We start from the raw sequence: 26,974 nt of genomic DNA on the forward strand, positions 1-26,974 counted from the left end.
TCACACACGGCTCTCAGTTTGGTTTCACACACAGTTCTTTGGTTTCACACACAGCTCTGAGTTTGGTTTCACACACAGTTCTTTGGTTTCACACACAGCTCTCAGTTTGGTTTCACACAGCTCTGAGTTTGGTTTCACACACGGCTCTGATTTTCATTTTACACACAGCTCTGATTTTCGTTTTACACACAGCTCTGAGTTTGGTTTCACACTCCTCAGCCCCTGCCCTGCAGCTCTGAGCCCCGTGCCAGGCGCAGCCTCACCTCGTCCTTCGCCTTGACCAGCAGCTCCAGCTCCTCCAGGCTCTGGCTCAGCTCCTCCTTGCTGCTCTCTCCGCAGGAATCCGGAGTGCCCTGCGCCTCCAGCTCTGCCACCTGCCAGGGGAGGTTTGGGAGCTGCAGAATTCCCTGCAGGAATTCCCCCAGCCCCGCTCTGCCCTCCCTGGAAACCCACCTGGCTCCCGGCAGCTCTTTGGGGCTGGGAGGAAAACAATTCCCCCTGCTCTGCTCTGCCTGGATCACGCCAGGAGTGCTTTGTGGCTCAGAAAAAGCCACTTTAGAGACTCTGTCTGTGCTTTCTGCAGGAGTTCTGCGCTCCAGCTCAGCACCTGAGCCCCCAGCCCAAAAACCCAGCTCTGTTTTTTACACCTCTGGCCAGAGATCTCCAAAATCTCTGGAGCTGCTGCAGCTCAGCTGGAAGGGTTTGCCCGTCTCCACCGACCTGGAAAACAGCTCGGTGCCTTGGATTATTCATGAGCAGGATTCATTTTTAGAAGGAATCCATTTGTGCTGGGGCTGCTCCGAGCTCTGCAAGCAGCTCCAGGAGCTCTTCCTGACAGGGAGCGGGATCCTACCCCCGGAGCTGCCAGGACCCACCAAAATGCTGATTTAGGGACAAAAACTGGGAGTTTCACTGGGTTACAGCTGAGTTACAGAGTCTCAGTGACACGGAGTCACAGCTCCTTCTGTGAGCCTGCCAAGGCCCAGGGAATCCTGCAGGAATCCTGCGGGAATCCTGAGGGGATCCTGAGGGGATCCTGAAGGGATCCTGAGGGAGGGATGTTGGGGATCCTGAGAGAATCCTGAGGGAACCCTGAGGGAATTCTGAGGGGATCCTGAGGGGATCCTGCAGGAAGGAATCCCAAGGGAGGGATGTTGGGGATCCTGAGGGAATCCCGAGGGATGGATCCTGGGGATCCTGAGGGAATGCTGAGGGATGGATCCTGGGGATCCTGAAGGGATCCCGAGGGATGCATGTTTGCTGCACACCAGGGCAGCCATCAGTGCAAACAGCTGTTAATTGCTCTAAGTCCCTGCTGGCTCTCTCCACATGCAAATGGCTCCTGCCTCCTTCCCCAGGGCTCCCGAGGCCTTTCCCAGCCAGACCCAGCTCCCCCAAAACCTTCCCCAGCTCCCCCAAAACCTTTCCCAGCTCCTACAAAACCTTTCCCAGCTCCCCCAAAACCTTCCCCAGCTCCCACAAAACCTTCCCCAGCTCCCACAAAACCTTCCCCAGCTCCCCCAAAACCTTTCCCAGCTCCTACAAAACCTTTCCCAGCTCTCCCAAAACCTTTCCCAGCTCCCCCAAAACCTGTCCCAGCTCCCCCAAAACCTTTCCCAGCTCACCCAAGACCTTCCCCAGCTCTCCCAAGACCTTTCCCAGCTCTCCCAAAACCTTTCCCAGCTCTCCCAAAACCTTTCCCAGCTCCCACAAAACCTTCCCCAGCTCCCCCAAAACCTTTCCCAGCTCCTACAAAACCTTTCCCAGCTCTCCCAAAACCTTTCCCAGCTCTCCCAAAACCTTCCCCAGCTCCCCCAAAACCTGTCCCAGCTCTCCCAAAACCTTTCCCAGCTCCCCCAAAACCTGTCCCAGCTCCCCCAAAACCTTCCCCAGCTCTCCCAAAACCTTTCCCAGCTCTCCCAAGACCTTTCCCAGCTCTCCCAAAACCTGTCCCAGCTCCCACAAAACCTTTCCCAGCTCTCCCAAAACTTTTCCCAGCACTCCCAAAACCTTTCCCAGCTCCCCCAAAACCTTTCCCAGCTCCCCCAAAACCTTTCCCAGCTCCCCCAAAACCTGTCCCAGCTCCCCCAAAACCTTTCCCAGCTCACCCAAGACCTTCCCCAGCTCTCCCAAGACCTTTCCCAGCTCTCCCAAAACCTTTCCCAGCTCCTACAAAACCTTTCCCAGCTCTCCCAAAACCTTTCCCAGCTCTCCCAAAACTTTTCCCAGCTCCCTCAAAACCTTCCCCAGTTCCTCAAAAACCTGTCTCCGTCAGACCCAGCTCACCCAGCTCCCCCAAAACCTTTCCCAGCTCCCCCAAGACCTTTCCCAGCTCTCCCAAAACCTTCCCCAGCTCTCCCAAGACATTTCCCAGGTCTCCCAAGACCTTTCCCAGCTCTCCCAAGACCTGTCCCAGCCAGCCCCAGCTCTCTCCCAAAGCTCCCCCAGCTGCCCAGGGCTCTGCCCTCGCAGCGGAGCCCCCGAGTGCCCCTGCCCAGACCCCCCAGCCCCTCTGGAGCTCAGAGCTGTCCTCATTCCCGGGAACAGGAGCTCCTCTGTGCTGCTCCCGTGGTGCTGCAGCTCGGATCCCAGCTCACAGCAGCAGCCAGAGCCACTCGCCGCCCTGACACCCAAACTGGGCCAAACTGGGCCAGACTGGCCTCGATCGTGCTGGAAGCTGGGAATTCCTTCCAGAAAAACCCCCAAGGGAAGCTGAAAATGTGCGGCTGTGCACTTTGCTTTCCTGGGGAGCTCCCCAGTGCCACGGCCCCGTTTCCTGACACCGTTTCCCAGCTGCCTGGATCTGCTGGATTTGATGGGAAAAGGGGTCAAGGGCAGCAGCTGGGCCGGGGCTTCCTCCTGAGAGGAACGAGGGATTTGTCCTTACAAACAAGCTGTGGGCCTGCTGCTGGATAAAACCACAGAGATAAAAGAAACAATGCCACTGATTGGTGACTGGAAAGAAAAAAAGATAATCTGCTTTTACAAACTGCAGGTTGGCTGATAAATGAAACTGGATATCGAAAGATGAAAGAAACAATGGGGGAAAGCCCTAAATTCCGTAAGAATGTAAGAATTAAAAGGGGAGGGTTATACATTACAGGGGAATCTTTGGTAGCAGGCGTTGTGGGAAGTCTGAACCTCTCAAGGCCCTCAGCCAGTGGGGAAAAACAAGGAAAACTGGGATAAAAAGGAGGCTGGGAAGTCTGAACCTCTCAAGGCCCTCAGCAAATGGGGAAAAACAAGGAAAACTGGGATAAAAAAGGAGGCTGCATCCTCCAAAAATTGGAGCGACCCCGGGAGAACGCCGCATGGCCTGTCCCTTTATTGGAACAAGGCAGAAGCACGCCTCTCTCAGCCTGTGCTTTGGACAGGGAGGAGTTTGTGGAGGCTTTGCCGAGCTCACCCGCTGGCGCAGCGACTCCGTCTCCTCCTGGTACGCCGCCAGCTGCTTCTTCCACTGCTCCACGCTGGCGTTGGCCTCGTGCAGGGCAGCCACCAGCTTGGTGTTGTTGTCCTGCAGGCTGAAGAACTCTGCCTCCCACTGCACCTCGCTCACCGAGCTGGGGACGCGTGGGACGGGGTCAGGGGAGGATTCTGCCCCTGCCCGGGGCTTCTGCCCCTGCCCGGGGCTTCTCTCCTCCTTCCTGGAGCTTCTGCCCCTCCTTCCCAGGGTTTCTCTCCTCCTTCCTGGGGCTTCTGCCCCTGCCCGGGCTTTCTCTCCTCCTTCCTGGAGCTTCTGCCCCTCCTTCCCAGGGTTTCTCCCCCTTCCTGGGGCTTCTGCCCCTGCCCGGGGCTTCTGCCCCTGCCCGGGGCTTCTGCCCCTGCCCGGGGCTTCTCTCCTCCTTCCTGAAGCTTCTGCCCCTGCCCGGGGCTTCTCCCTCTGCCTGGGGCTTCTCTCCTCCTTCCTGAAGCTTCTGCCCCTCCTTCCCAGGGTTTATCCCCCTTCCTGGGGCTTCTGCCCCTGCCCGGGGCTTCTCCCTCTGCCTGGGGCTTTTGTCCCTGCCTGGGGCTTCTCCTCTCCTTCCTGGAGCTTCTGCCCCTGCCCGGGGTTTCTCTCCTCCTTCCTGGAGCTTCTGCCCCTCCTTCCCGGGGTTTCTCTCTTCCTTCCCGGGGTTTCTGCCCCTGCCCGGGGCTTCTCCCTCCGGCTTCCCGAATTTTCACTCTTCCCCCGGCTCTGAGCGTCCCCCTCTGCGCTTTATCCCGGGGGTTTTTGGGTTTTGGGCCTGAGGCTGCACAAACCACAAAGCTGAGGGAATCCTGAGGGAATCCTGAGGGATGGACATGGGGAATCCTGAGGGAATCCTGAGGGATGGACACTGGGAATCCTGAGAGAATCCTGAGGGATGGACACTGGGAATCCTGAGGGATGGATATTGAGAATCCTGAGGGAATCCTGAGGGAATCCTGAGGGAGGGATGTTGGGAATCCTGAGGGATGGACATGGGGAATCCTGAGGGAATCCTGAGGGATGGACACTAGGAATCCTGAGGGATGGATATTGGGAATCCTGAGGGAATCCTGAGGGAGGGATGTTGGGAATCCTGAGGGAATCCTGAGGGAGGGATGTTGGGAATCCTGAGGGATGGACATTGGGAATCCTGAGGGAATCCTGATGGAATGCTGAGGGATGGATATTGGGAATCCTGAGGGAATTATGAGGGATGGACATTGGGAATCCTGAGGGAACCCTGAGAAATGGACATGGGGAATCCTGAGGGAATCCTGAGGGAACCCTGAGAGATGGACATGGGGAATCCTGAGGGAATCCCGAGGGAACCCTGAGAGATGGACATGGGGGATCCTGAGGGAATCCTGAGGGAACCCTGACAGATGGACATGGGGAATCCTGAGGGAGGGACGGGGTTGATGGGCGGGGGAGATCCAGGTACTCTAGAGGGGCTCTGCTGTGTGGGACTGTGAATCCGTTTCCAAAACCCACATTAGAGCAGAGTCTGCTCCGAATAAAGGCCAGGCTCGGGAGAAGGTAGCAAAGGACTCTCTGCTTTTGATTTAAAAATGCTCCAAGCGTTCAGCTGGGAGCTCGGCCCGAGCCACGGGGCTGAATCCGCCCCGGAGTCTTTTGAAGAGACAAAGAGAGGAAGCAGCAGGGACTTTGCTGGAATCACCAGGGATTAACACAAAGAGCCCCGGCCAGCTGGAGAAGCCGAACATCTCCTGCTGTCACCAAGTCGAGATGTGGAGATGGCTGGCACAGCCCCCGCCCCATCCTCTCCCCACCTGCCCGAGCGGATTTCCCAGCCGGAATCGCTTCCTGCTGGGAAAAGGGGAACGAATCCAGTGGAGGGTTTGGGCACGGGGCATCGCTCCGGAACATCAGAAGGGCAGAAGGGGTCGGAGTGATTTGGGGGGACAAAGCCATGCAGCGAACCCCGCCCGAGGGGAGAGTCAGAGCTCGGAGCAGCCTCACCCCTCCGAGAGCATCTTCTTCAGCCTCTCCTTCTCGGTGGTCATCTCCACGTCGGCGCTCTGGCTCCGGAACAGTTTGTCCTCGCCCGGCCCGTTGGAGCTGACCATGGGGCTGGGCAGCACCTGGGGCGCAGAGGGCCGGGGGTCACCTCAGCCCGGGCCGGCCCCGCGGCCACCGAGGCGGAGGGCTCGGCTGGCCCGGCTCCGGAGGGGCGGTGAGGTGACGGAGGGGACCCACCGGTGACAGAGGGGACCCACCGGTGACAGAGGGGACCCACCACCACCGGTGACAGAGGGGACCCACCGGTGACAGAGGGGACCCACCGCCACTGGTGACAGAGGGGACCCACTGCCCCCAGTGACAGAGGGGACCCACTGGTGACGGAGGGGACCCACCACCACTGGTGACGGAGGGGACCCACCGGTGACAGAGGGGACCCACTGGTGACGGAGGGGACCCACTGGTGACAGAGGGGACCCACTGGTGACAGAGGGGACCCACCGGTGACAGAGGGGACCCACTGGTGACAGAGGGGACCCACTGCCACCGGTGACAGAGGGCACCCACTGGTGACAGAGAGGACCCACTGCCCCCAGTGACAGAGGGGACCCACTGGTGACAGAGAGGACCCACTGCCACCGGTGACAGAGGGGACCCACCGCCACCGGTGACAGAGGGGACCCACTGCCACTGCCACCGTCACTGTCACTGTCACTGTCCTGTCACTGTCTTGTCACTGTCACCATCACTGCCACTGTCACCTTCACTGTCTTTTCACCGTCACTGTCCTGTCACCGTCACTGTCACCGTCAGTGCCACTGTCACTGTCCTGTCAGTGTCACTGTCCTGCCACTGTCACCATCACTGTCACTGTCACCTTCACTGTCCTTTCACCGTCACTGTCCTGTCACCGTCACTGCCACTGTCCTACCACTGTCACCATCACTGTCCTGTCACTGTCACTGTCCTGTCACCATCACTGTCACCATCACCGTCACTGTCCTGTCACTGTCACTATCCTGTCACCATCACTGTCACCATCACCGTCACTATCCTGTCACTGTCACTGTCCTGTCACTGTCACCATCACTGTCCTGTCACTGTCAATGTCACTATCCTGTCACCATCACTGTTACTGTCCCTGAAAAGATCTTGTAACACCCGAAGCACTAACGAAGGAATTAATTAATTAATTTGGTGTGACCTGGTGTCACCCAAAGCACTAACAAAGGAATGAATTAATTAATTTGGTGTGACCTGGTGCCACCCAAAGCACTAACGAAGGAATTAATTAATTAATTAATTTGGTGTGACCTGGTGCCACCCAAAGCACTAACAAAGGAATGAATTAATTAATTTGGTGTGACCTGGTGTCACCCAAGCACTAACGAAGGAATGAATTAATTAATTTGGTGTGACCTGGTGTCACCCAAAGCACTAACGAAGGAATGAATTAATTAATTTGGTGTGACCTGGTGTCACCCAAAGCACTAACGAAGGAATGAATTAATTAATTAATTTGGTGTGACCTGGTGCCACCCAAAGCACTAACGAAGGAATGAATTAATTAATTAATTTGGTGTGACCTGGTGTCACCCAAAGCACTAACGAAGGAATGAATTAATTAATTTGGTGTGACCTGGTGCCACCCAAAGCTGTCCAGCCTGGCCATGCAGCTCTGGGGGGAAGGGGATGGCAGCACCACAGGGAACATTCTTTTTCCCTTTTTCTCCCCTTTTTTCCCCAAGATTACCTGGTGGGACGCGATGCTCAGGGCGGGGTTGGTCAGCTCGGTTTTATCCTGGGATTTCTCCCTGGCCAGACGAGCTGCCTCCTTCACTTCCTGGAATTTCTCTGCAAACTGCAGGGGAAGGGAAAAGTCACCGTGGGACCAGCAGGGCTGCTGCCCTGTCTGCAGCTTCATTTAAAATTTTAAGTTTTAATTCCTCTCCAACACGAAAATTGAGGGATTTCAATTTGGATTTGGCACTCAGGGCTGTGGGTTCACGCAGCTTCATTTAAATTTTAATTTTTAATTCCTCTCCAACTCGAAAATTCAGGGGTTTCAATTTGGATTTGGCACCCAGGGCTGTGGGTTCACGCAGCTTCATTTAAATTTTAATTTTTAATTCCTCTCCAACACGAAAATTGAGGGATTTCAATTTGGATTTGGCACTCAGGGCTGTGGGTTCACGCAGCTTCATTTAAAATTTTATAAAAATTTCTCTCCAACAGGAAAATTCAGGGGTTTCAATTTGGATTTGGCACCCAGGGCTGTGGGTTCACGCAGCTTCATTTAAATTTTATAAAAATTTCTCTCCAACTCAAAAATTTCATGCGTTTGGCACTCAGGGCTGTGGGTTCATGCAGCTTCATTTAAAATTTTTAATAATTTCTCTCCAACAGGAAAATTCAGGGGTTTCAGTTTGGGTTTGGGGCAGAAGCAGGGCCTGCAGCCCCAGCTGCATTCGTGGTGCCCAAACCACTCTGCAAACACAACCTCAAAGTGGTTTTTAGCACTTTTCCCCCTTTAATTCCATTTCAGCCCGGCCAGAGCAGCACCTCGGGGTGCCTGGGCATTTTCGGGGCGTTTCTGCAGGGGGGTGCCCGTGCCAGCGTTCAGGACACAAATAATCACAGGATAAAATTCTATTTTTTATTGGAAGTTCTGGGAGTCAGGGGCCAGACCCAAATGTGACTCCCACACGCCTCTGGAGCTGAGCGCATTTTATATTCTATCCTTTCATAACTTACACAGAAATCATAAAAAATAAAGATGCTTTATAATTTATATATTGACCTCATTCAAGCACGAGTTTCTCCTGATCTCCCTCAAGCCGCTGGCCGCGGTTTCTCGTGATTACTCTCACGATTGAGCAGTAATTATATTTAATTACTGACCAAGCACCACACCCAACAGTTTATCAGTTTATCCATCGTTCATCAGAGTCTGGCTGCACAGCTCAGCTCTGCAGGCACAAGGGCTGACTCTGCCTTGACCCCCCAAATCTGGATTTCGGGGCTCACCTGGGCCAGGTGCCCCCCTGACCCCCAGTTCCCCAATTTTGGGGCTCACCTGGGCCAGGTGCTCCCCTGACCCCCCAATCCTGATTTCGGGGCTCACCTGGGCCAGGTGCTCCCCACTCCCCCAATCCCCAGTTTTGGGGCTCACCTGCGCCAGGTGCCCCCCTGACCCCCCCCAATCCCCAATTTCGGGGCTCACCTGCGCCAGGTGCCCCCCTGACCCCCAGTTCCCCAATTTCGGGGCTCACCTGCTCCAGGTGCCCCCCTGACCCCCAGTTCCCAATTTCGGGGCTCACCTGCTCCAGGTGCCCCCCTGACCCCCAGTTCCCCAGTTTCGGGGCTCACCTGCGCCAGGTGCTCCCCACTCCCCCAATCCCAATTTCGGGGCTCACCTGCTCCAGGTGCTCCCCTGACCCCCCCAATCCCAATTTCGGGGCTCACCTGCTCCAGGTGTCCCCCTGACCCCCAGTTCCCCAATTTCGGGGCTCACCTGCTCCAGGTGCCCCCCTGACCCCCCAGTCCCAATTTCGGGGCTCACCTGCTCCAGGTGCCCCCCTGACCCCCCCGTTCCCCAATTTCGGGGCTCACCTGCGCCAGGTGCTCCCCTGACCCCCCCCAGTTCCCGATTTCGGGGCTCACCTGCTCCAGGTGCCCCCCTGACCCCCCCCAATCCCCAATTTCGGGGCTCACCTGCTCCAGGTGCCCCCCTGACCCCCCCCAGTTCCCCGATTTCGGGGCTCACCTGCGCCAGGTGCTGCTCGGAGGCGAAGCCCAGCCCGTAGACCGTGTTGGCCCGGCTGTCCGCCCACTGCCCGAACTTCTGCGAGGTCTTGGTGAACGTCATGTTGGGCGTGACCGTGCTGTTGATGATGGCCTGGGGGCAGGACAGCGATCGATCGGGGATCGGGGATCCATCGGGGATCCATCGATTGGGGATTGATCAGAGTCAGGGATCGATCAGGGGTCAGGGATTGATGAGGGATCAATCAGAGATTGATCGGGGATCAGGGATTGATGAGGGATCAATCGAGGATCGGTCGGAGTCAGGGATCAGTCGGGGATCAGGGATCCATCGGGGATCCATCGGGGATCCATTGAGGATCGGTCGGAGTCAGGGATCAATCGGGGATCGGGGACTGATCGGGGATCCATCGAGGATCGGTCAGAGTCAGGGATCGATCGGGGATCAGGGACTGATCGGGGATCGATCGGGGATCCATCGAGGATCGGTCGGAGTCAGGGATCGATCGGGGATCAGGGACTGATCGTGGATCAGGGATCGATCGGGGATCAGGGATCAATCAGGGATCAATCGGGGATCAGGGATCGATCAGGGATCGATCAGGGATTGATCAGAGTCAGGGATTGATCAGGGGTCAGGGATTGATCGGGGATCAATCGGGGATTGATTGAAGTCAGGGATCGATCGGGGATCAGGGACTGATTGTGGGGGGATTGATCAGAGTCAGGGATCGATCAGGGAGCCAGGGATTGATCAGGGATCGATTGGGGATTGATCAGAGTCAGGGAACGATCGGGGATTGATCAGGGATCAGGGATCGATCGGGGATCCATCAATCGGGCATTGATCGTGGATCAGGGATCAATTGTGGATCAGGGATCAATCAGGGAGTCAGGGATGGATTGGGGATTGATCGGGGATCAATCGATCAGGGATTGATCAGGGTGTCAGGGATCAATCAGGGAATTGGGGAATCAATCAGAGAATCAGCAGCTTTTGTGTCGGAGAAACTGTTTTGTGGGGGAACACCTGGGGTTCTTTTGGGAAAAGCTGGATTTTTTTGGGTAAATGCTGTTTTTTTTGGGTGTAAATGCTGTTTTTTTGGGGAAAAGCTGTTTTTCCTTGGGTAAATGCTGGGTTTTTTTGGGTGTAAATGCTGTTTTTTGGGGAGAAAAGCTGTTTTTCCTTGGGTAAATGCTGTTTTTTGGGGGGTAAATGCTATTTTTTTTGGGGAAAAGCTGTTTTCCTTGGGTAAATGCTGTTTTTTTTGGGTGTAAATGCTATTTTTTTGTGTAAATGCTGTTTTTCCTTGGGTAAATGCTGGGTTTTTTGGGTGTAAATGCTGTTTTTTTGGGGAAAAGCTGTTTTTCCTTGGGTAAATGCTGGGTTTTTTGGGTGTAAATGCTGTTTTTTGGGGAGAAAAGCTGTTTTTCCTTGGGTAAATGCTGTTTTTCCTTGGATAAATGCTGGTTTTTTTGGGTGTAAATGCTGTTTTTTGGGGAGAAAAGCTGTTTTCCTTGGGTAAATGCTGGGTTTTTTTGGGTGTAAATGCTGTTTTTTGGGGAGAAAAGCTGTTTTCCTTGGGTAAATGCTGGGTTTTTTTGGGTAAATGCTGTTTTTTGGGGAGAAAAGCTGTTTTTCCTTGGGTAAATGCTGTTTTTCCTTGGATAAATGCTGGTTTTTTTGGGTGTAAATGCTGTTTTTTGGGGAGAAAAGCTGTTTTTCCTTGGGTAAATGCTGGGTTTTTTTGGGTGTAAATGCTGTTTTTTGGGGAGAAAAGCTGTTTTCCTTGGGTAAATGCTGGGTTTTTTTGGGTAAATGCTGTTTTTTGGGGAGAAAAGCTGTTTTTCCTTGGGTAAATGCTGTTTTTTGGGGGTGTAAATGCTATTTTTTTGTGTAAATGCTGTTTTTCCTTGGGTAAATGCTGGGTTTTTTGGGTGTAAATGCTGTTTTTTTGGGGAAAAGCTGTTTTTCCTTGGGTAAATGCTGGGTTTTTTGGGTGTAAATGCTGTTTTTTGGGGAGAAAAGCTGTTTTTCCTTGGGTAAATGCTGTTTTTCCTTGGATAAATGCTGGTTTTTTTGGGTGTAAATGCTGTTTTTTGGGGAGAAAAGCTGTTTTCCTTGGGTAAATGCTGTTTTTTTGGGTGTAAATGCTGTTTTTTGGGGAGAAAAGCTGTTTTCCTTGGGTAAATGCTGGTTTTTGGGTGTAAATGCTGTTTTTCCTTGGGTAAATGCTGTTTTTCCTTGGGTAAATGCTGGGTTTTTTGGGTGTAAATGCTGTTTTTTGGGTAAATGCTGTTTTTCCTTGGGTAAATGCTGTTTTTCCTTGGGTAAATGCTGGTTTTTTTGGGTGTAAATGCTGTTTTTTGGGTAAATGCTGTTTTTTTGGGTAAATGCTGTTTTTCCTTGGGTAAATGCTGGGTTTTTTGGGTGTAAATGCTGTTTTTTTGGGGAAAAGCTGTTTTTCCTTGGGTAAATGCTGGGTTTTTTGGGTGCAAATGCTGTTTTTTGGGGAGAAAAGCTGTTTTTCCTTGGGTAAATGCTGTTTTTCCTTGGATAAATGCTGGTTTTTTTGGGTGTAAATGCTGTTTTTTGGGGAGAAAAGCTGTTTTCCTTGGGTAAATGCTGTTTTTTTGGGTGTAAATGCTGTTTTTTGGGGAGAAAAGCTGTTTTCCTTGGGTAAATGCTGTTTTTTTGGGTGTAAATGCTGTTTTTTGGGGAGAAAAGCTGTTTTTCCTTGGGTAAATGCTGGGTTTTTTGGGTGTAAATGCTGTTTTTCCTTGGGTAAGTGCTGTTTTTGGGGGAGAAAAGCTGCTTTTTCTTGGGTAAATGCTGTTTTTTTTGGGTGTAAATGCTGTTTTTGGGGAGAAAAGCTGTTTTCCTTGGGTAAATGCTGTTTTTTTGGGTGTAAATGCTGTTTTTTGGGTAAATGCTGTTTTTCCTTGGGTAAATGCTGGTTTTTTTGGGGTGTAAATGCTGTTTTTTGTGTAAATGCTGTTTTTCCTTGGGTAAATGCTGTTTTTTTTGGGTGTAAATGCTGTTTTTTGGGTAAATGCTGTTTTTCCTTGGGTAAATGCTGTTTTTTTGGGAAGAAGCCCACCTTGGCTCCCCCCACGCTGATGATCCGGTAGACGCCGCGGGTGGCATCGTAGAAGTAGGAGACGGTCAGGGCGTGCTTGCTGGCCGGGATCCAGTTCCTCTTGGTGGCCGGGTCGATCTGGAACACGTGCGCCCTGGTGCTGAAGATCGGCTGCTCCCTGCGCGACAAAAAACGGGATGAGACCCGCCGGGCACACAGCACACGGCAATTCGGGTGGAAAAAACCCAATTTTGGTTCAAACATCTGGGATTTACGGAATTGCAGGGCTGGGCGTGGGTGGGAGGGTGGAACCGCCACCTTTCCGACCACGCTGCTCCAAAGATCAATCCATCCATCCACCAATCGATCATTTCTCTCCACCCACAGGGAAATACCTAAATATTCCATTTATATGAATTGTGTGGGAGCTCTGACTCTCGAGCACGTAAACATCATCAAAAAGCCAAAGAAGTTTCATGAGAACTTGAAAACTTTCAGAAGCACCAGGGAAGAAAACGTAACGCTTTCACAAATCAGGACAACGGTGTTGAGTCGTCGTCTGGGAGGGCTGAGGTCTTACCTGAGGGTGAGGGACCAATCCACGCTGAAGTTAGATGCACCAGGGATAATGATCAATGATCAATGACCGTTAATGATTATTAGATGCTTAAGCTGAGGCTAATTGTTGCCTCAGGAGCTCATTTGTAGGAGGAAGCGGAGCAGGGAACGCTTTGGGAGCAGCAGAGTGTAATTAGCACACCCCTTTCTAGCTCGGGCTAATTAGGGAGTGTGTGCCCCTGATTTTAACCCTGTGAGGGCAGGGGGGAGCCAAGGCAAGGGGGAAGTGCAGGGATTTCTGCTGCTCCCTTCCCTGGATCCTGCTCACCCTCCTGGGCTCTGCCAGGCACAGGTCCCGGTGTCCCTGCTGGGCTCTCCGAGAGTTTTGGGATTTCTCTCCCTGGCACTCCCCTAAATCCCCGGCACTCCCCTAAATCCCAGCTGCAGAGCCTGCGGGAGAACTGGGCTGGTCCTTTGCTGCTTGTGCCTCCTGTTCCAGGAACATTTTCCATGTTCCAGGAACGTTTTCCATGTTCCAGGAAGGTTTTCCACGTTCCAGGAAGGTTTTCCATGTTTCAGGAACGTTTTCCATGTTTTAGAAAGGTTTTCCATGTTCCAGGAACGATTTCCATGTTCCAGGAATATTTTCCATGTTTCAGGAAGGTTTTCCACGTCCCAGGGAGGTTTTCCACGTCCCAGGAAGGTTTTCCACATCCCAGGAAGGGTTCCCACATCCCAGGAAGGGTTTCCACGTCCCAGGAAGGTTTTCCACGTCCCAGGGAGGTTTTCCACGTCCCAGGAAGGGTTCCCATGTCCCAGGAAGGGTTTCCATGTCCCAGGAAGGGTTTCCACATCCCAGGAAGGGTTTCCACGTCCCAGGAACGCTTTTCCCAGGGAGGTTTTCCACATCCCAGGAAGAGTTTCCACATCCCAGGAAGGGTTTCCAGTCCCAGGAACGCTTTTCCCAGGAAGGGTTTCCACATCCCAGGAAGAGTTTCCACATCCCAGGGAGGTTTTCCACATCCCAGGAAGGGTTTCCACATCCCAGGGAGGTTTTCCATGTCCCAGGAAGGGTTTCCAGTCCCAGGAAGGGTTTCCACATCCCAGGAACGCTTTTCCCAGGAAGGTTTTCCACGTCCCAGGAAGGTTTTCCAGTCCCAGGAAGGGTTTCCACATCCCAGGAAGGTTTTCCACGTCCCAGGAAGGGTTCCCACATCCCAGGAAGGGTTTCCACATCCCAGGAAGGGTTCCCACATCCCAGGAAGGGTTCCCACATCCCAGGAAGGGTTTCCACATCCCAGGAAGGGTTTCCACGTCCCAGGAAGGGTTTCCAGTCCCAGGAAGGTTTTCCACGTCCCAGGAAGGGTTTCCACGTCCCAGGAAGGTTCTCCACATCCCAGGAAGGTTCTCCACGTCCCAGGAACGCTTTTCCCAGGGAAGTTTTCCACGTCCCAGGAACATTTTCCACGTCCCAGGAAGGTTTTCCACGTCCCAGGGAGGGTTTCCACGTCCCAGGAAGGGTTCCCACGTCCCAGGGAGGTTTTCCACGTCCCAGGAACGCTTTTCCCAGGGAGGTTTTCCACGTCCCAGGAACATTTTCCACGTCCCAGGAAGGTTTTCCACGTCCCAGGAACATTTTCCACGTCCCAGGAACATTTTCCACGTCCCAGGAAGGTTTTCCACGTCCCAGGAAGGTTTCCCAGGAAGGTTTTCCACGTCCCAGGAAGTTTTTCCACATCCCAGGGAGGGTTTCCACGTCCCAGGAAGGTTTTCCACGTCCCAGGGAGGTTTTCCACGTCCCAGGGAGGTTTCCCAGGAACATTTTCCACATCCCAGGAAGGGTTTCCACGTCCCAGGAAGGTTTCCCAGGGAGGTTTCCCACGTCCCAGGGAGGTTTCCCAGGAACATTTTCCACGTCCCAGGAAGGGTTTCCACGTCCCAGGAAGGTTTCCCAGCTGCGCCAGGGCTCGGGGTGCCCAGGCTCTGCCCCCGCGGGGCTCACGCCCGCAGCCGGGCGATCGGGGGGCATCTGGCCCCTGGCAGCGGCGCGGGCACGGCTCCGCTCCGGGCAGCCCCAGAGCTGCCCCGCTGCCCGCCGTGCCCGCAGCCCGTCCAGCAATCCCAAGGCACCCGGTGCAGGGAATATTGGATTTCCTCCCAGCCTGTCCAGGTGCCAGCCCTGGCTCGGGTGTCTCCTCTCGGGTACGCTCCACACCCTCTCTGCCTGGGATTTGGGAGCGAAATTCCAACCTCCCGGGCTCCGTTCTCACGTGGATCGTGACCTGTCTTTGCCCAGGGAGCTAAAAAAGGGCATCAAGGGATATCCACGACATGAAGGGGTTAAATGCTGGGGTTTTGCCACCTTCGGAGCTGGAATGTGTTATCTGTGATTTATAATTTGTTATCTGTGATTTAAAATTTGTTATCTGTGATTTAAAATTTGTTAACTGTGATCTGTGATTTGTTATCTGTGATTTAAAATTTGTTATCTGTGATCTGTGATTTGCTATCAGTGATTTATAATCTGTTATCTGTGAGCTCCGATTTGTTATCTGTGATTTATAATTTGTTATCTGTGATCTGTGATTTGTTATCTGTGATTTATAATTTGTTATCTGTGATCTCTGATTGGTTATTTGTGATTTAAAATTTGTTATCTGTGATCTGTGATTCATTATCTGTGATTTATAATTTGTTATCTGTGATCTGTGATTTAAAATTTGTGATCTGTGATTTAAAATTTGTTATCTGTGATTTAAAATTTGTTATCTGTGATTTATAATTTGTTATCTGTGCTTTGTTATCTGTGATTTATAATTTGTTATCTGTGATTTATAATTTGTTATCTGTGATTTATAATTTGTTATCTGTGCTTTGTTATCTGTGATTTATAATTTGTTATCTGTGATATATAATTTGTTATCTGTGATTTATAATTTGTTATCTGTGATTTATAATTTGTTATCTGTGATCTCTGATTTGTTATCTGTGATTTATAATTTGTTATCTGTGATTTATAATTTGTTATCTGTGATTTATAATTTGTTATCTGTGCTTTGTTATCTGTGATTTATAATTTGTTATCTGTGCTTTATAATTTGTTCTCTGTGATTTCTAATCTGTTATCTGTGAATCTCTGCCACGCAGGCCAAACGGATGTTTGTGCCCCCAGCCCCCCGACCCTGGGCTGGTTTTGGAAAGAACAAAGGCAGGACTTTACCGAGTTGTTGACATTTGTCAGCAGGGGCAGTTAGGGGGTGTCCCCTCCTCCAGCTCCTCCTCAGGGGCCTCTCAGCTGCTCCCGGGCTCCTTCCCAGCGCTGCCTCCACAGGGATTCATTCCCTGCTGAAGGAAAAGCCCAGCTGTCATTCCGGCACCTCCAGTGTGCCCCAGGGTTCCCGGAGCTGCTCCTCTGCCGTGACCCCTCGTCCCCGAACGAGGTTTTCCCCCTGTCCTGGTTGATACTGGGCTGAGCAATGGAGCAAATCCCCCTGGCAGCAGCCACGGAGGAGCCGGGGAGGCTGCAGGGCTTCCAGCCGTGCCCACGTGAGGCTGCTGCCTGCTGGAAAACCCTCCTGGAGATCATTGCTGGGGCACAGCAGCTGTTCCTGGGCTCCTGTCCATGCTGGCGTCCTGTCCCTGAGTCCTCGTTCCTCCAGGATCCTGTCCCTGAGTCCCTGTGTCCTCCAGGATCCTGTCCCTGAGTCCCTGATTCTCCAGGATCCTGTCCCTGAGTCCTCGTTCCTCCAGGATCCTGTCCCTGTGTCCCTGCCCCTCCAGGATCCTGTCCCTGAATCCCTGCCCCTCCAGGATCCTGTCCCTGTGTCCCTGATTCTCCAGGATCCTGTCCCTGTGTCCCTGTTCCTCCAGGATCCTGTCCCTGAGTCCTCGTTCCTCCAGGATCCTGTCCCTGAGTCCCTGTGTCCTCCAGGACCCTGTCCCTGAGTCCCTGTGTCCTCCAGGATCCTGTCCCTGTGTCCCTGCCCCTCCAGGATCCTGTCCCTGAGTCCCTGTATCCTCCAGGACCCTGTCCCTGTGTCCTCATTCCTCCAGGATCCTGTCCCTGAGTCCCTGTGTCCTCCAGGACCCTGTCCCTGTGTCCCTGTCCATCCATGGGGCTGTATCCAGACCCCATCCCTGTGTTCCTATCCCTCCAGGACCCTGTCCCTGTGTCCCTGTCCATCCTGGATCCCATCCCCGTGTCCCTCTCCCTCGGTGGGGCTGTATCCCAACCCCATCCCCATGTCCCTGTCTATCCACGATCCCATCCCCATATCCCTGTCCCTCCACGATCCCATCCCCGTGTCCCTGTCCCTCCACGATCCCATCCCCATATCCCTGTCCATCCAGGATCCCATCCCCGTGTCCCTGTCCCTCCGTGGGGCTGTATCCCGATCCCATCCCCATGTCCCTGTCCCTCCAGGATCCTGTCCCTGTGTCCCTGTCCCTCCGTGGGGCTCTATCCCAATCCCATCCCCGTGTCCCTGTCCTTCCATGATCCCATCCCCATATCCCTGTCCATCCAGGATCCCATTCCCGTGTCCCTGTCCCTCCGTGGGACTGTATCCCGATCCCATCCCCGTGTCCCTGTCCCTCCATGTCCTCTCCAGCTCTCCTGGAGCCCCTTCCAGGCTCTGGGAGCAGCTCCAGGGTTCCTCTGGCTCTTCCCTTCTCCAACCCCGGGCACTCCCAGGGATCCACAGCTGCTCTGGGAATTCATCCCAGGGCAGAACTTTTCCATCCTCTCCATTCTGAACCGACTCTGACCTGGGGCAGTGAGGACAGAGGGACAGCACTTGGGACACAGGGACAGGGCTGAGGGACAGAGGGACAGCACTGGGGACAGAGGGACAGGGCTGGGGACAGAGGGACAGCACTTGGGACACAGGGACAGGGCTGAGGGACAGAGGGACAGGGCTGGGGACAGAGGGACGGGGCTGAGGGACACCCGGGAGGGGACAGCCCAAACCCCACCGAGCTTTTCCAAGCAGCTCCGGGGTTCCAAGTCCTGTTCCCCCCTCCAGGCCCCCGAGCTGAACCCAGCAGGGTCCCTGAAACGCTGACACTGCTCACTCCCCAAGGGCGAATAAACAAACGTGTCAATAAACAAATAAACAAACGTGTCAATAAACAAATAAACAAACGTGTCAATAAACAAGTAAACAAACGTGTAAAGAAACCCGGATCCCCCAGGGCTGGCCTTCGCAGATAATTAAGGAGAAGCAAAGCAAACAAGGGAAGGACAAGGATCTGGCCGGGTGGCACTGGCAGGGACCCAGGTGCCATCCCTGCCAGCGCTGCTCCCAGCACAGGGGGAAGGGCGGATTCCATATCCCAGCGCCGGGGAGCCAAAAAAGGGCTTGTCCCGGGTGGGCCTCCAGGGCAGGAAGGGGTTAAATGCTGGGGTTTGGCACCTTGGAGCTGGAGTGTGTTATCTGTGATTTGCTATCTGTGATTTAGAATTGGTTATCTGTAATCTCTGATTTGTTATCTGTGATTTGCTATCTGTGATTTAGAATTGGTTATCTGTAATCTCTGATTTGTTATCTGTGATTTGCTATCTGTGATTTAGAATTGGTTATCTGTAATCTCTGATTTGTTATCTGTGATTTGCTATCTGTGATTTAGAATTGGTTATCTGTAATCTCTGATTTGTTATCTGTGATTTGCTATCTGTGATTTAGAATTGGTTATCTGTGATCTCAGATTTGTTATCTGTGATTTGTGATCTGTTCTCTCTTATTTGTTACCTGTGATCTCTGATTTCTTATCTGTGATCTGTTATCTGCGATCTGATTTGTTATCTGTGATTTATAATTTGTTATCTGTGATCTGTTACTTGTTATCTGTGATCTCTGATTTGTTACTTATGATCACTGATTTGTTATTGTTATCTCCAATTTGTTATTTGTCATCACTAATTTGTTATTTGTGATCTCTGATTTGTTATTTGGTATCTCTGATTTGTTATCTGTGATCTCTGATTTGTTATTTCTGATCTCTGATTTGTTATTTCTGATTTCTGATTTGTTATCAGTTATCTCTGATTTGTTATCTGTTATCTCTGATTTGTTATCTGTGATCTCTGATTTGTTATTTGTTATCTCTGATTTGTTATCTGTGATCTCTGATTTGTTACTTGTGATCACTGATTTGTTATTGTTATCTCCGATTTGTTATTTGTCATCACTAATTTGTTATTTGTGATCTCTGATTTGTTATTTGTGATCTCTGATTTGTTATTTGGTATCTCTGATTTGTTATCTGTGATCTCTGATTTGTTATTTCCGATCTCTGATTTGTTATATGTTATCTCTGGTTTGTTATCTGTTATCTCTGATTTGTTATCTGTTATCTCTGATTTGTTCTCTGTGGTCACCGATTTGTTATCTGCGATCTGTGCCCTCAGCTCCCAGCCTGGGCAGAGGAGAGCTGGGGACACGGTGGCACTGACGGGGACAGGGCCAGCAGCAGGGACAGATGGCACCGAGCAGGGCCAGCACAGCCCGTGCCGAGCCGGGAGGGAGCAGCGGGCACGGGAGAGGCAGGGCGGCGAGGGCAGAGCCCTGCCAGGGTGCCACACGGACTGTCCCTGATGCCAGCCTGTCCCCAATGCCAGCCCTGCCACAGGAACTGTCCCCAATGCCAGCCCTGCCAGGGGTGCCACACGGACTGTCCCTGATGCCAGCCCTGCCAGGGTGACACACGGACTGTCCCCAGTGCCAGCTCTGCCACACGGGCTGTCCTCAATGCCAGCCCTGCCACACGGACTGTCCCCAATGCCAGCCAGTCCCCAATGCCAGCCCTGCCAGGGTGCCACACGGGCTGTCCTCAATGCCAGCTCTGCCACACGGGCTGTCGCCGATGCCAGCCCTGCCAGGGTGACACACGGACTGTCCCCAGTGCCAGCTCTGCCACACGGGCTGTCCTCAATGCCAGCCCTGCCACACGGACTGTCCCCAATGCCAGCCAGTCCCCAATGCCAGCCCTGCCACATGGACTGTCCTTGATCCTCGATCCCAGCCCTGCCAGGGTGACACACGGACTGTCCTCAATGCCAGCCTGTCCCCAATGCCAGCCCTGCCACATGGACTGTCCTTGATCCTCGATCCCAGCCCTGCCAGGGTGACACACGGGCTGTCCTCAATGCCAGCTCTGCCACACGGGCTGTCCCTAATGCCAGCTCTGCCACACGGACTGTCCTCAATGCCAGCCCTGCCACACGGACTGTCCCCAATGCCAGCCCTGCCAGGGTGACACACGGGCTGTCCTCAATACCAGCTCTGCCACACGGACTGTCCTCAATGTCAGCCCTGCCAGGGTGACACATGGACTGTCCCCAATACCAGCCTGTCCCCAATGCCAGCTCTGCCAGGGTGCCACACGGACTGTCCTCGATGCCAGCTCTGCCACACGGACTGTCCCCAATGCCAGCCCTGCCAGGGTGACACATGGACTGTCCCCAATGCCAGCCTGTCCCCAATGCCAGCCCTGCCACATGAACTGTCCCCAATGCCAGCCCTGCCAGGGTGCCACACGGACTGTCCTTGATCCTCGATTCCAGCCCTGCCAGCTCTGCCACACGGACTGTCCCCGATGCCAGCCCTCCAGGGATGTCACACAGACTGTCCTTGATCCTCGATCCCAGCCCTGCCAGGGGTGCCACACAAAATGTCCCCAATGCCAGCCCTCCCTGCCACATGAACTGTCCCCGATGCCAGCCTGTCCCCAGTGCCAGCCCTGCCACATGGGCTGTCCTTGATCCCAGCTCTGCCACATGAACTGACCTTGATCCTCGATGCCAGCCCTGCCAGGGATGTCACACAGACTGTCCCCAATGCCAGCCTGTGCCCAATGCCAGCCCTGCCACCTGAACTGTCCCCAGAGCCAGCCCATCCTCAATGCCAGCTCTGCCACAAGGGCTGTCCTTGATCCCAGCCCTGCCAGGGATGTCACACGGACTGTCCCCAATGCCAGCCTGTCCCCAATGCCAGCTCTGCCACACGGACTGTCCTCAATGCCGGCCCTGCCACATGAACTGTCCCCGATGCCAGCCTGTCCCCAGTGCCAGCTCTGCCACAGGAACTGTCCCCGATGCCAGCCCTGCCACATGAACTGACCTTGATCCTCGATGCCAGCCCTGCCAGGGATGTCACACAGACTGTCCCCGATGCCAGCCTGTCCCCAATGCCAGCTCTGCCACACGGGCTGTCCTTGATGCCAGCCTGTCCCCAATGCCATCCCTGCCACAGATGTCCCACGGGCTGTCCTTGATGCCAGCCCTGCCACACAGATTGTGCTTGATCCCAGCCCTGTCATGGATGCCACATGGACTGTCCTCAAATTCCAAAATCCCCAAATTCCAGAATTCCAAAATCCCCAAATCCCCGAATTCTAAAATCCCCAAAATTCCAGAATTCCAAAATCCCCAAATTCCAGAATTCCAAAATCCCCAAATTAACGAATTCCCAAATCCCCAAATTCCAGAATTCCAAAATCCCCAAATCCCCAAATCCTAAAATCCCCAAATTCCAGAATTCCAAAATCCCCAAATCCCCAAATTCCCAAACCCCCAAATTCCAGAATTCCCAAATCCCAAAACTCCCCTCCCTCCCTGCAGCTGCTCTTTGCATCTCCCTGCCAGGGAAAGGCCCCTGAGTGCAGAGATGATCACCCCAAACTCTGCTCAGCTTTGCTATTTGATATTTCCATTTATCATTCTGATATTTTGATATTTCCCAGGTTCTGGGCTGCATTGTTGTGGGAATCTTTACAACGTTGTGTAAAGTGTTAGCAAGTTCTCCTCACGGCTCAGGCAAACAAAACAACACAGCTCAGGCAGACAAAACAATCCTTTTCCAGCCCAAGCGTGTGAGCAGGACAGAAATTAAATTAGTGAGAGCAGGACAGAAATTAGAGCAGGACAGGAATGAGAGTGAGCAGGACAAAAATGAGTGAGAGCAGGACAGAAATTAAATTAGTGAGAGCAGGAGAGAAATGAGAGCAGGACAGGAATGAGTGAGGGGGACAGGAATGAGAGTGAGCAGGACAAAAATGGGTGTGAGCAGGATAAAAATGAGTGTGAGCAGGACAGAAATGAGAACAGGACAGGAATGAGTGTGAGCAGGATAAAAATGAGCGAGAGCAGGACAAAAATCAGAGTGAATAGGACAGAAATGAGAGCAGGACAGAAATGAGAACAGGACAGGAATGAGTGAAAAGGACAAATGATCCCTGAGGGAAAATCCCCCCAGAGATCCCAGGGGAAACTCCCCCCAAAATCCCTGAGGGAAAATCCTCCCAAAATCCCTGAGGGAAAATCCCCCCAGAGATCCCAGGGGAAAATCCCCCCAAAATCCCTGAGGGAAAATCCTCCCAAAATCCCTGAGGGAAAATCCCCCCAGAGATCCCAGGGGAAAATCCCCCCAAAATCCCTGAGGGAAAATCCCCCCAGAGGTCCCAGGGGAAAATCCCCCCAAAATCCCTGAGGGAAAATCCCCCCGAAACCCCCGAGGCAGGGCCCGGCACCCCAAAGGCAGAACTGGGGCACAGAGAGGGGCTGGAGCCCAGCCCAGCCCTTCCTCCTCCTCCTCCTCCTCCTCCTCCTCCTCCTGCAGGGCTCTTTGCTTTCCTTTGATCTCCCTTCAGCAGCCTCAGGAGCTGCTGTCTGTGTGTCTGTCTGTGTTGTCTGTCTGTCTGTCTGTCTGGGGAACCCGGGCTGATAGAAGCCAGCCCCCAGCTCCTTCCCTCTGCCCTCCTCCCAAATTCCAGATCCGCCCTGGGGGTGCAGGACGATCCCTGGCCCGGTGCTGTCCCGGGCCTGCAGCTGGGTTTTGGTGATCCCTTTCCACCCGGGATACTCCACAACCTGGGATATTCCACAATTCAACCTGGGATATTCCATAACCCGGGATATTCCATAACCCGGGATATTCCACAATTCAACCCAGGACATTCCACAATTCAACCCCGGATATTTCACAACCCAGGATATTCCACAATTCAACCCCGGATATTTCACAACCCGGGATATTCCATAACCCAGGATATTCCACGATTCAACCCCGGATATTCCACAATTCAACCCGGGACATTCCACAATTCAACCCCGGATATTTCACAACCTGGGATATTCCATAACCCAGGATATTCCACAATTCAACCCAGGATATTCCACAATTCAACCCGGGATATTCCATAACCCGGGATATTCCACAACCCAGGATATTCCACAATTCTATCCAGGATATTCCATAACCCAGAATATTCCATAACCCGGGATATTCCACAATTCAACCCCGGATATTCCACAATTCAACCCGGGATATTCCACAATTCAACCCGGGATATTCCATAACCCAGAATATTCCATAACCCAGGATATTCCACAATTCAACCCGGGATATTCCATAACCCAGAATATTCCATAACCCAGGATATTCCACAATTCAATCCAGGATATTCCACAACCCAGGATATTCCACAATTCTATCCAGCATAGTCCATAACCCAGAATATTCCATAACCCGGGATATTCCACAATTCAACCCGGGATATTCCACAATTCAACCCCAGATATGCCACAATTCAACCCAGGATATTCCACAATTCTATCCAGGATATTCCATAACCCAGAATACTCCATAACCCAGGATATTCCACAATTCAATCCAGGATATTCCATAACCCAGAATATTCCATAACCCGGGATATTCCACAATTCAATCCAGGATATTCCACAATTCAACCCCGGATATTCCACAATTCAACCCGGGATATTCCACAATTCTATCCAGGATATTCCACAATTCTATGCAGGATATTCCATAACTCAGAATATTCCATAACCCAGGATATTCCACAATTCTATCCAGGATATTCCGTAACCCAGGTTACTCCACAATTCAATACAGGATATTCCATAACCAAGAATATTCCATGCTTCAACCCAGGAAATTCCATAACCCCGGATATCCCACGATTCCTCCCTGGGACACTGAACTGCAGAACTGCTCTGGGGCCAAATCCATCTTTGGGAGACGAATTTACAGCTTTGGGGCCAAAGTTTGGATTCCGGAGATGGATTTAGGGAATAAAACTTGGATTGCAAAATGGATTTAGGGGCCAAAGTTTGGATTCCAGAGATGGATTTAGGGAACAAGTAATCCTGTTTTTTCCCTGGAATTCCAGAGCCTCCTGCAAGGTCACACACACACAATGCCTGTAAACCCGGGAATCCTGGCTTTTCCCTGGAATTCCGGAGCCTCCCGCTCCTGCCTGGGACACAAACCTGCCCGTGCAGCCACCAAAAATCCTAAATAATCCCAGCAGAGCTCAGGAATTCCGCACACATCCCAGAAAATAATGAGAACTAGACAAACGCAGATCCAGCTTTTCTCCAACTCTCTGCACTTCCAGATCCCCGCTCAGAAAAAAAATTAAAAATCCCAAAAAAAATAGTATTTTTACCCTTTTTTGCTGCTGTTTTTGTCCTGTCCTTGCCAGAGCTCCAGGAGCTCTGTGACAAGGCCAGGGCCACGTGGGGCAGGGGGTGGCAGAATTAATTTGGGATAAACTCATTACTGCTCTAATTAGAAGCCATTAAATTGCACCTCCCCGTGCTTATATATATTCTATTTGACAATCCATCAGCGCCTCCCTGTATTTAGAATTTACAGTATTTAGAATTTACAGTATTTAAAATCTACAGTATTTAAAATTTACAGTATTTAAAATTTACAGTATTTAAAATTTACAGTATTTAGGATTTACAGTATTTAGAATTTACAATGCCAGCAGAAATGTGAGGACGTGGCCGCTGAGGGCTCAGCTGGATGGAAACTTCATCCAGCTAAAATTCCCTAAAATTCATTTTCACCCAGTTCCCTTCCCCCAGCACCAGGTGTTATTTCCAGCTGTCCCCTAAATCCCAGGGATTTCAGAGGAACCCACACAGAATTCACCCGGGAAAAGCAGAATATTACAACCAGAACATTCCCAAGAAGTCTAGAAAGGAGAATCATCCCTGCTTTAAAAATAATTTAACTAAAATCAGCTCCCTGAACGTGCTTTTTATCTCCTTTATAGCCAGAGTCATGGAAATCCTGCTGGAATTCCAGAGTTATTTAAGGAAACTCTGCTGGAATTCCCAGGGATGGAAATCCTGCTGGAATTCCAGAGTCATTTAAGACAATTCTGCTGGAATTCCAGAATTAAAGAAATTTTGCTGGAATTCCAGAGTTAGTTAAGTAAAGTCTGCTGGAATTCCAGAGTTATTTAAGGAAATTTTGCTGGAATTACAAAGTTAAGGAAAGTCTGCTGGAATTCCAGAGTTAGTTAAGGAAATTCTGCTGGAATTCCAGAGTTATTTAAGACAATCCTGCTGGAATTCCAGAGTTATTTAAGGAAATTTTGCTGGAATTACAAAGTTAAGGAAAGTCTGCTGGAATTCCAGAGTTAGTTAAGGAAATTCTGCTGGAATTCCAGAGTTATTTAAGGAAATGCTGCTGGAATTCTAAGGCATGGAAATTCTTCTGGAATTCCAGAGTTATTTAAGGAAATTCTGCTGGAATTCCAGAGTTATTTAAGGAAATTCTGCTGCTCAATATCCCCATGGGACCTCCAAGGCCACCCTTTAATCTCAGGAGTGAAATGGGAATTCAGGAATTTTGGGGTGGAACCGTCTGGCTGGGCAATGGTTTCTGCTGCCCCACCAGCGAGAATTCCAGATCATTCCAGGTACAGCAACAATTCCTGCATCCCAAATTTTCCTCCAGGCGGCTCCGGGGGTTTTCCAGCGACTTTGCAGATGGCAGGAGAAAACAGGGACACAGGGATTTCACCTGGATCAGCACATCCCCTGCCAGCTTCAAAGGCTTCTGCCAGCCTCACATTTCTGTCACTGCTGGTTCCTGCCTCATCGCTCCCTCTAGCTAGTCCAAAAATAACATTTTTTTTTTTTAAAAGGAAAAGGGAAAATTAAAAAAAAAAAAAAAAAGAGGAAAATAGGAAATTTATTAAAAAAAAAAAAAAAAAGGAAAAGGGAAAATTTTATCAAGGAAAACAGGAAAAAATCTTTAAAAGGAAAATAGAATTTTTTAAATAAGGAAAACAGAAAATAATAAAAAAAAACAATCCCGCTCCCAAAATCCCATTGCCAAAATCCCGCTCCCAAAATTATTCTCCTAAAATCCCACTGTCAAAATCCCACTCCCGAATTCCCTCTCCCAAAATCCCACTGCCAAAATCCCGCTCCCAAATTCCTTCTCCCAAAATCCCATTGCCAAAATCCTTCTCCCAAATTCCCTCTCCCAAAATCCCTCTCCCAAATTCCCTCTCCCAAAATCCCTCTCCCAAATTCCTTCTCCCAAAATCCCATTGCCAAAATCCTTCTCCCAAATTCCCTCTCCCAAAATCCCTCTCCCAAATTCCTTCTCCCAAAATCCCATTGCCAAAATCCTTCTCCCAAATTCCCTCTCCCAAAATCCCTCTCCCAAATTCCCTCTCCCAAAATCCCTCTCCCAAATTCCCTCTCTCAAATTCTCTCTCCCAAATTCCCTCTCCCAAATTCCCTCTCCCAAATTCCTTCTCCCAAATTCCCTCTCCCAAATTCCCTCTCCCAAATTGCTTCTCCCAAATTCCCTCTCCCAAATTCCCTCTCCCAAATTTCCGCTCCCAAATTCCCTCTCTCAAATTCCCTCTCCCAAATTCCTTTTCCCAAATTCCCTCTCCCAAATTGCTTCTCCCAAATTCCCTCTCCCAAATTCCCGCTCCCAAATTCCCTCTCCCAAATTCCCTCTCTCAAATTCCCTCTCCCAAAATCCCTCTCCCAAATTCCCTCTCTCAAATTCTCTCTCCCAAATTCCCTCTCCCAAATTCCCTCTCCCAAATTCCTTCTCCCAAATTCCCTCTCCCAAATTCCCTCTCCCAAATTCCTTCTCCCAAATTCCCTCTCCCAAATTCCCTCTCCCAAATTCCTTCTCCCAAATTCCCTCTCCCAAATTCCTTCTCCCAAATTCCCTCTCCCAAATTCCTTCTCCCAAATTCCCTCTCCCAAATTCCCTCTCCCCGGTTCCCGTCCCGGCAGAACCGCCTCGGCTCCATCTTCCCGCCCGCAGTCCCGAGGAATTCCCAATTTCCG

The 26,974-nt window shown here is 51.6% G+C and overlaps 1 protein-coding gene across 2 annotated transcripts in view; it reads right to left on the reverse strand.

Moving 5' to 3' along the window:
• The window catches only part of HOMER3 (homer scaffold protein 3), a 31,228-nt gene that overhangs the window by 3,161 nt on the left and 1,093 nt on the right, over window positions 1-26,974 (reverse strand). The window contains exons 2-8 of one of the 2 annotated variants that reach the window (XM_077788866.1): window positions 16,055-16,176; window positions 12,298-12,454; window positions 9,198-9,329; window positions 7,185-7,292; window positions 5,432-5,553; window positions 3,407-3,563; window positions 264-374 (exon numbers count right to left, since the gene is read on the reverse strand). In XM_077788866.1, coding sequence (XP_077644992.1) covers window positions 264-374; window positions 3,407-3,563; window positions 5,432-5,553; window positions 7,185-7,292; window positions 9,198-9,329; window positions 12,298-12,454; window positions 16,055-16,068 — 801 coding nt within the window. In that variant the 5' untranslated portion in view covers window positions 16,069-16,176. Of the gene's footprint in view, window positions 1-263; window positions 375-3,406; window positions 3,564-5,431; window positions 5,554-7,184; window positions 7,293-9,197; window positions 9,330-12,297; window positions 12,455-16,054; window positions 16,180-26,974 lie in introns of both variants that reach the window. The other variant, XM_077788867.1, reaches the window with a different exon arrangement.

Source organism: Lonchura striata, chromosome 28, assembly GCF_046129695.1.
Source record: "Lonchura striata isolate bLonStr1 chromosome 28, bLonStr1.mat, whole genome shotgun sequence".
NCBI lineage: Eukaryota > Metazoa > Chordata > Aves > Passeriformes > Estrildidae > Lonchura > Lonchura striata.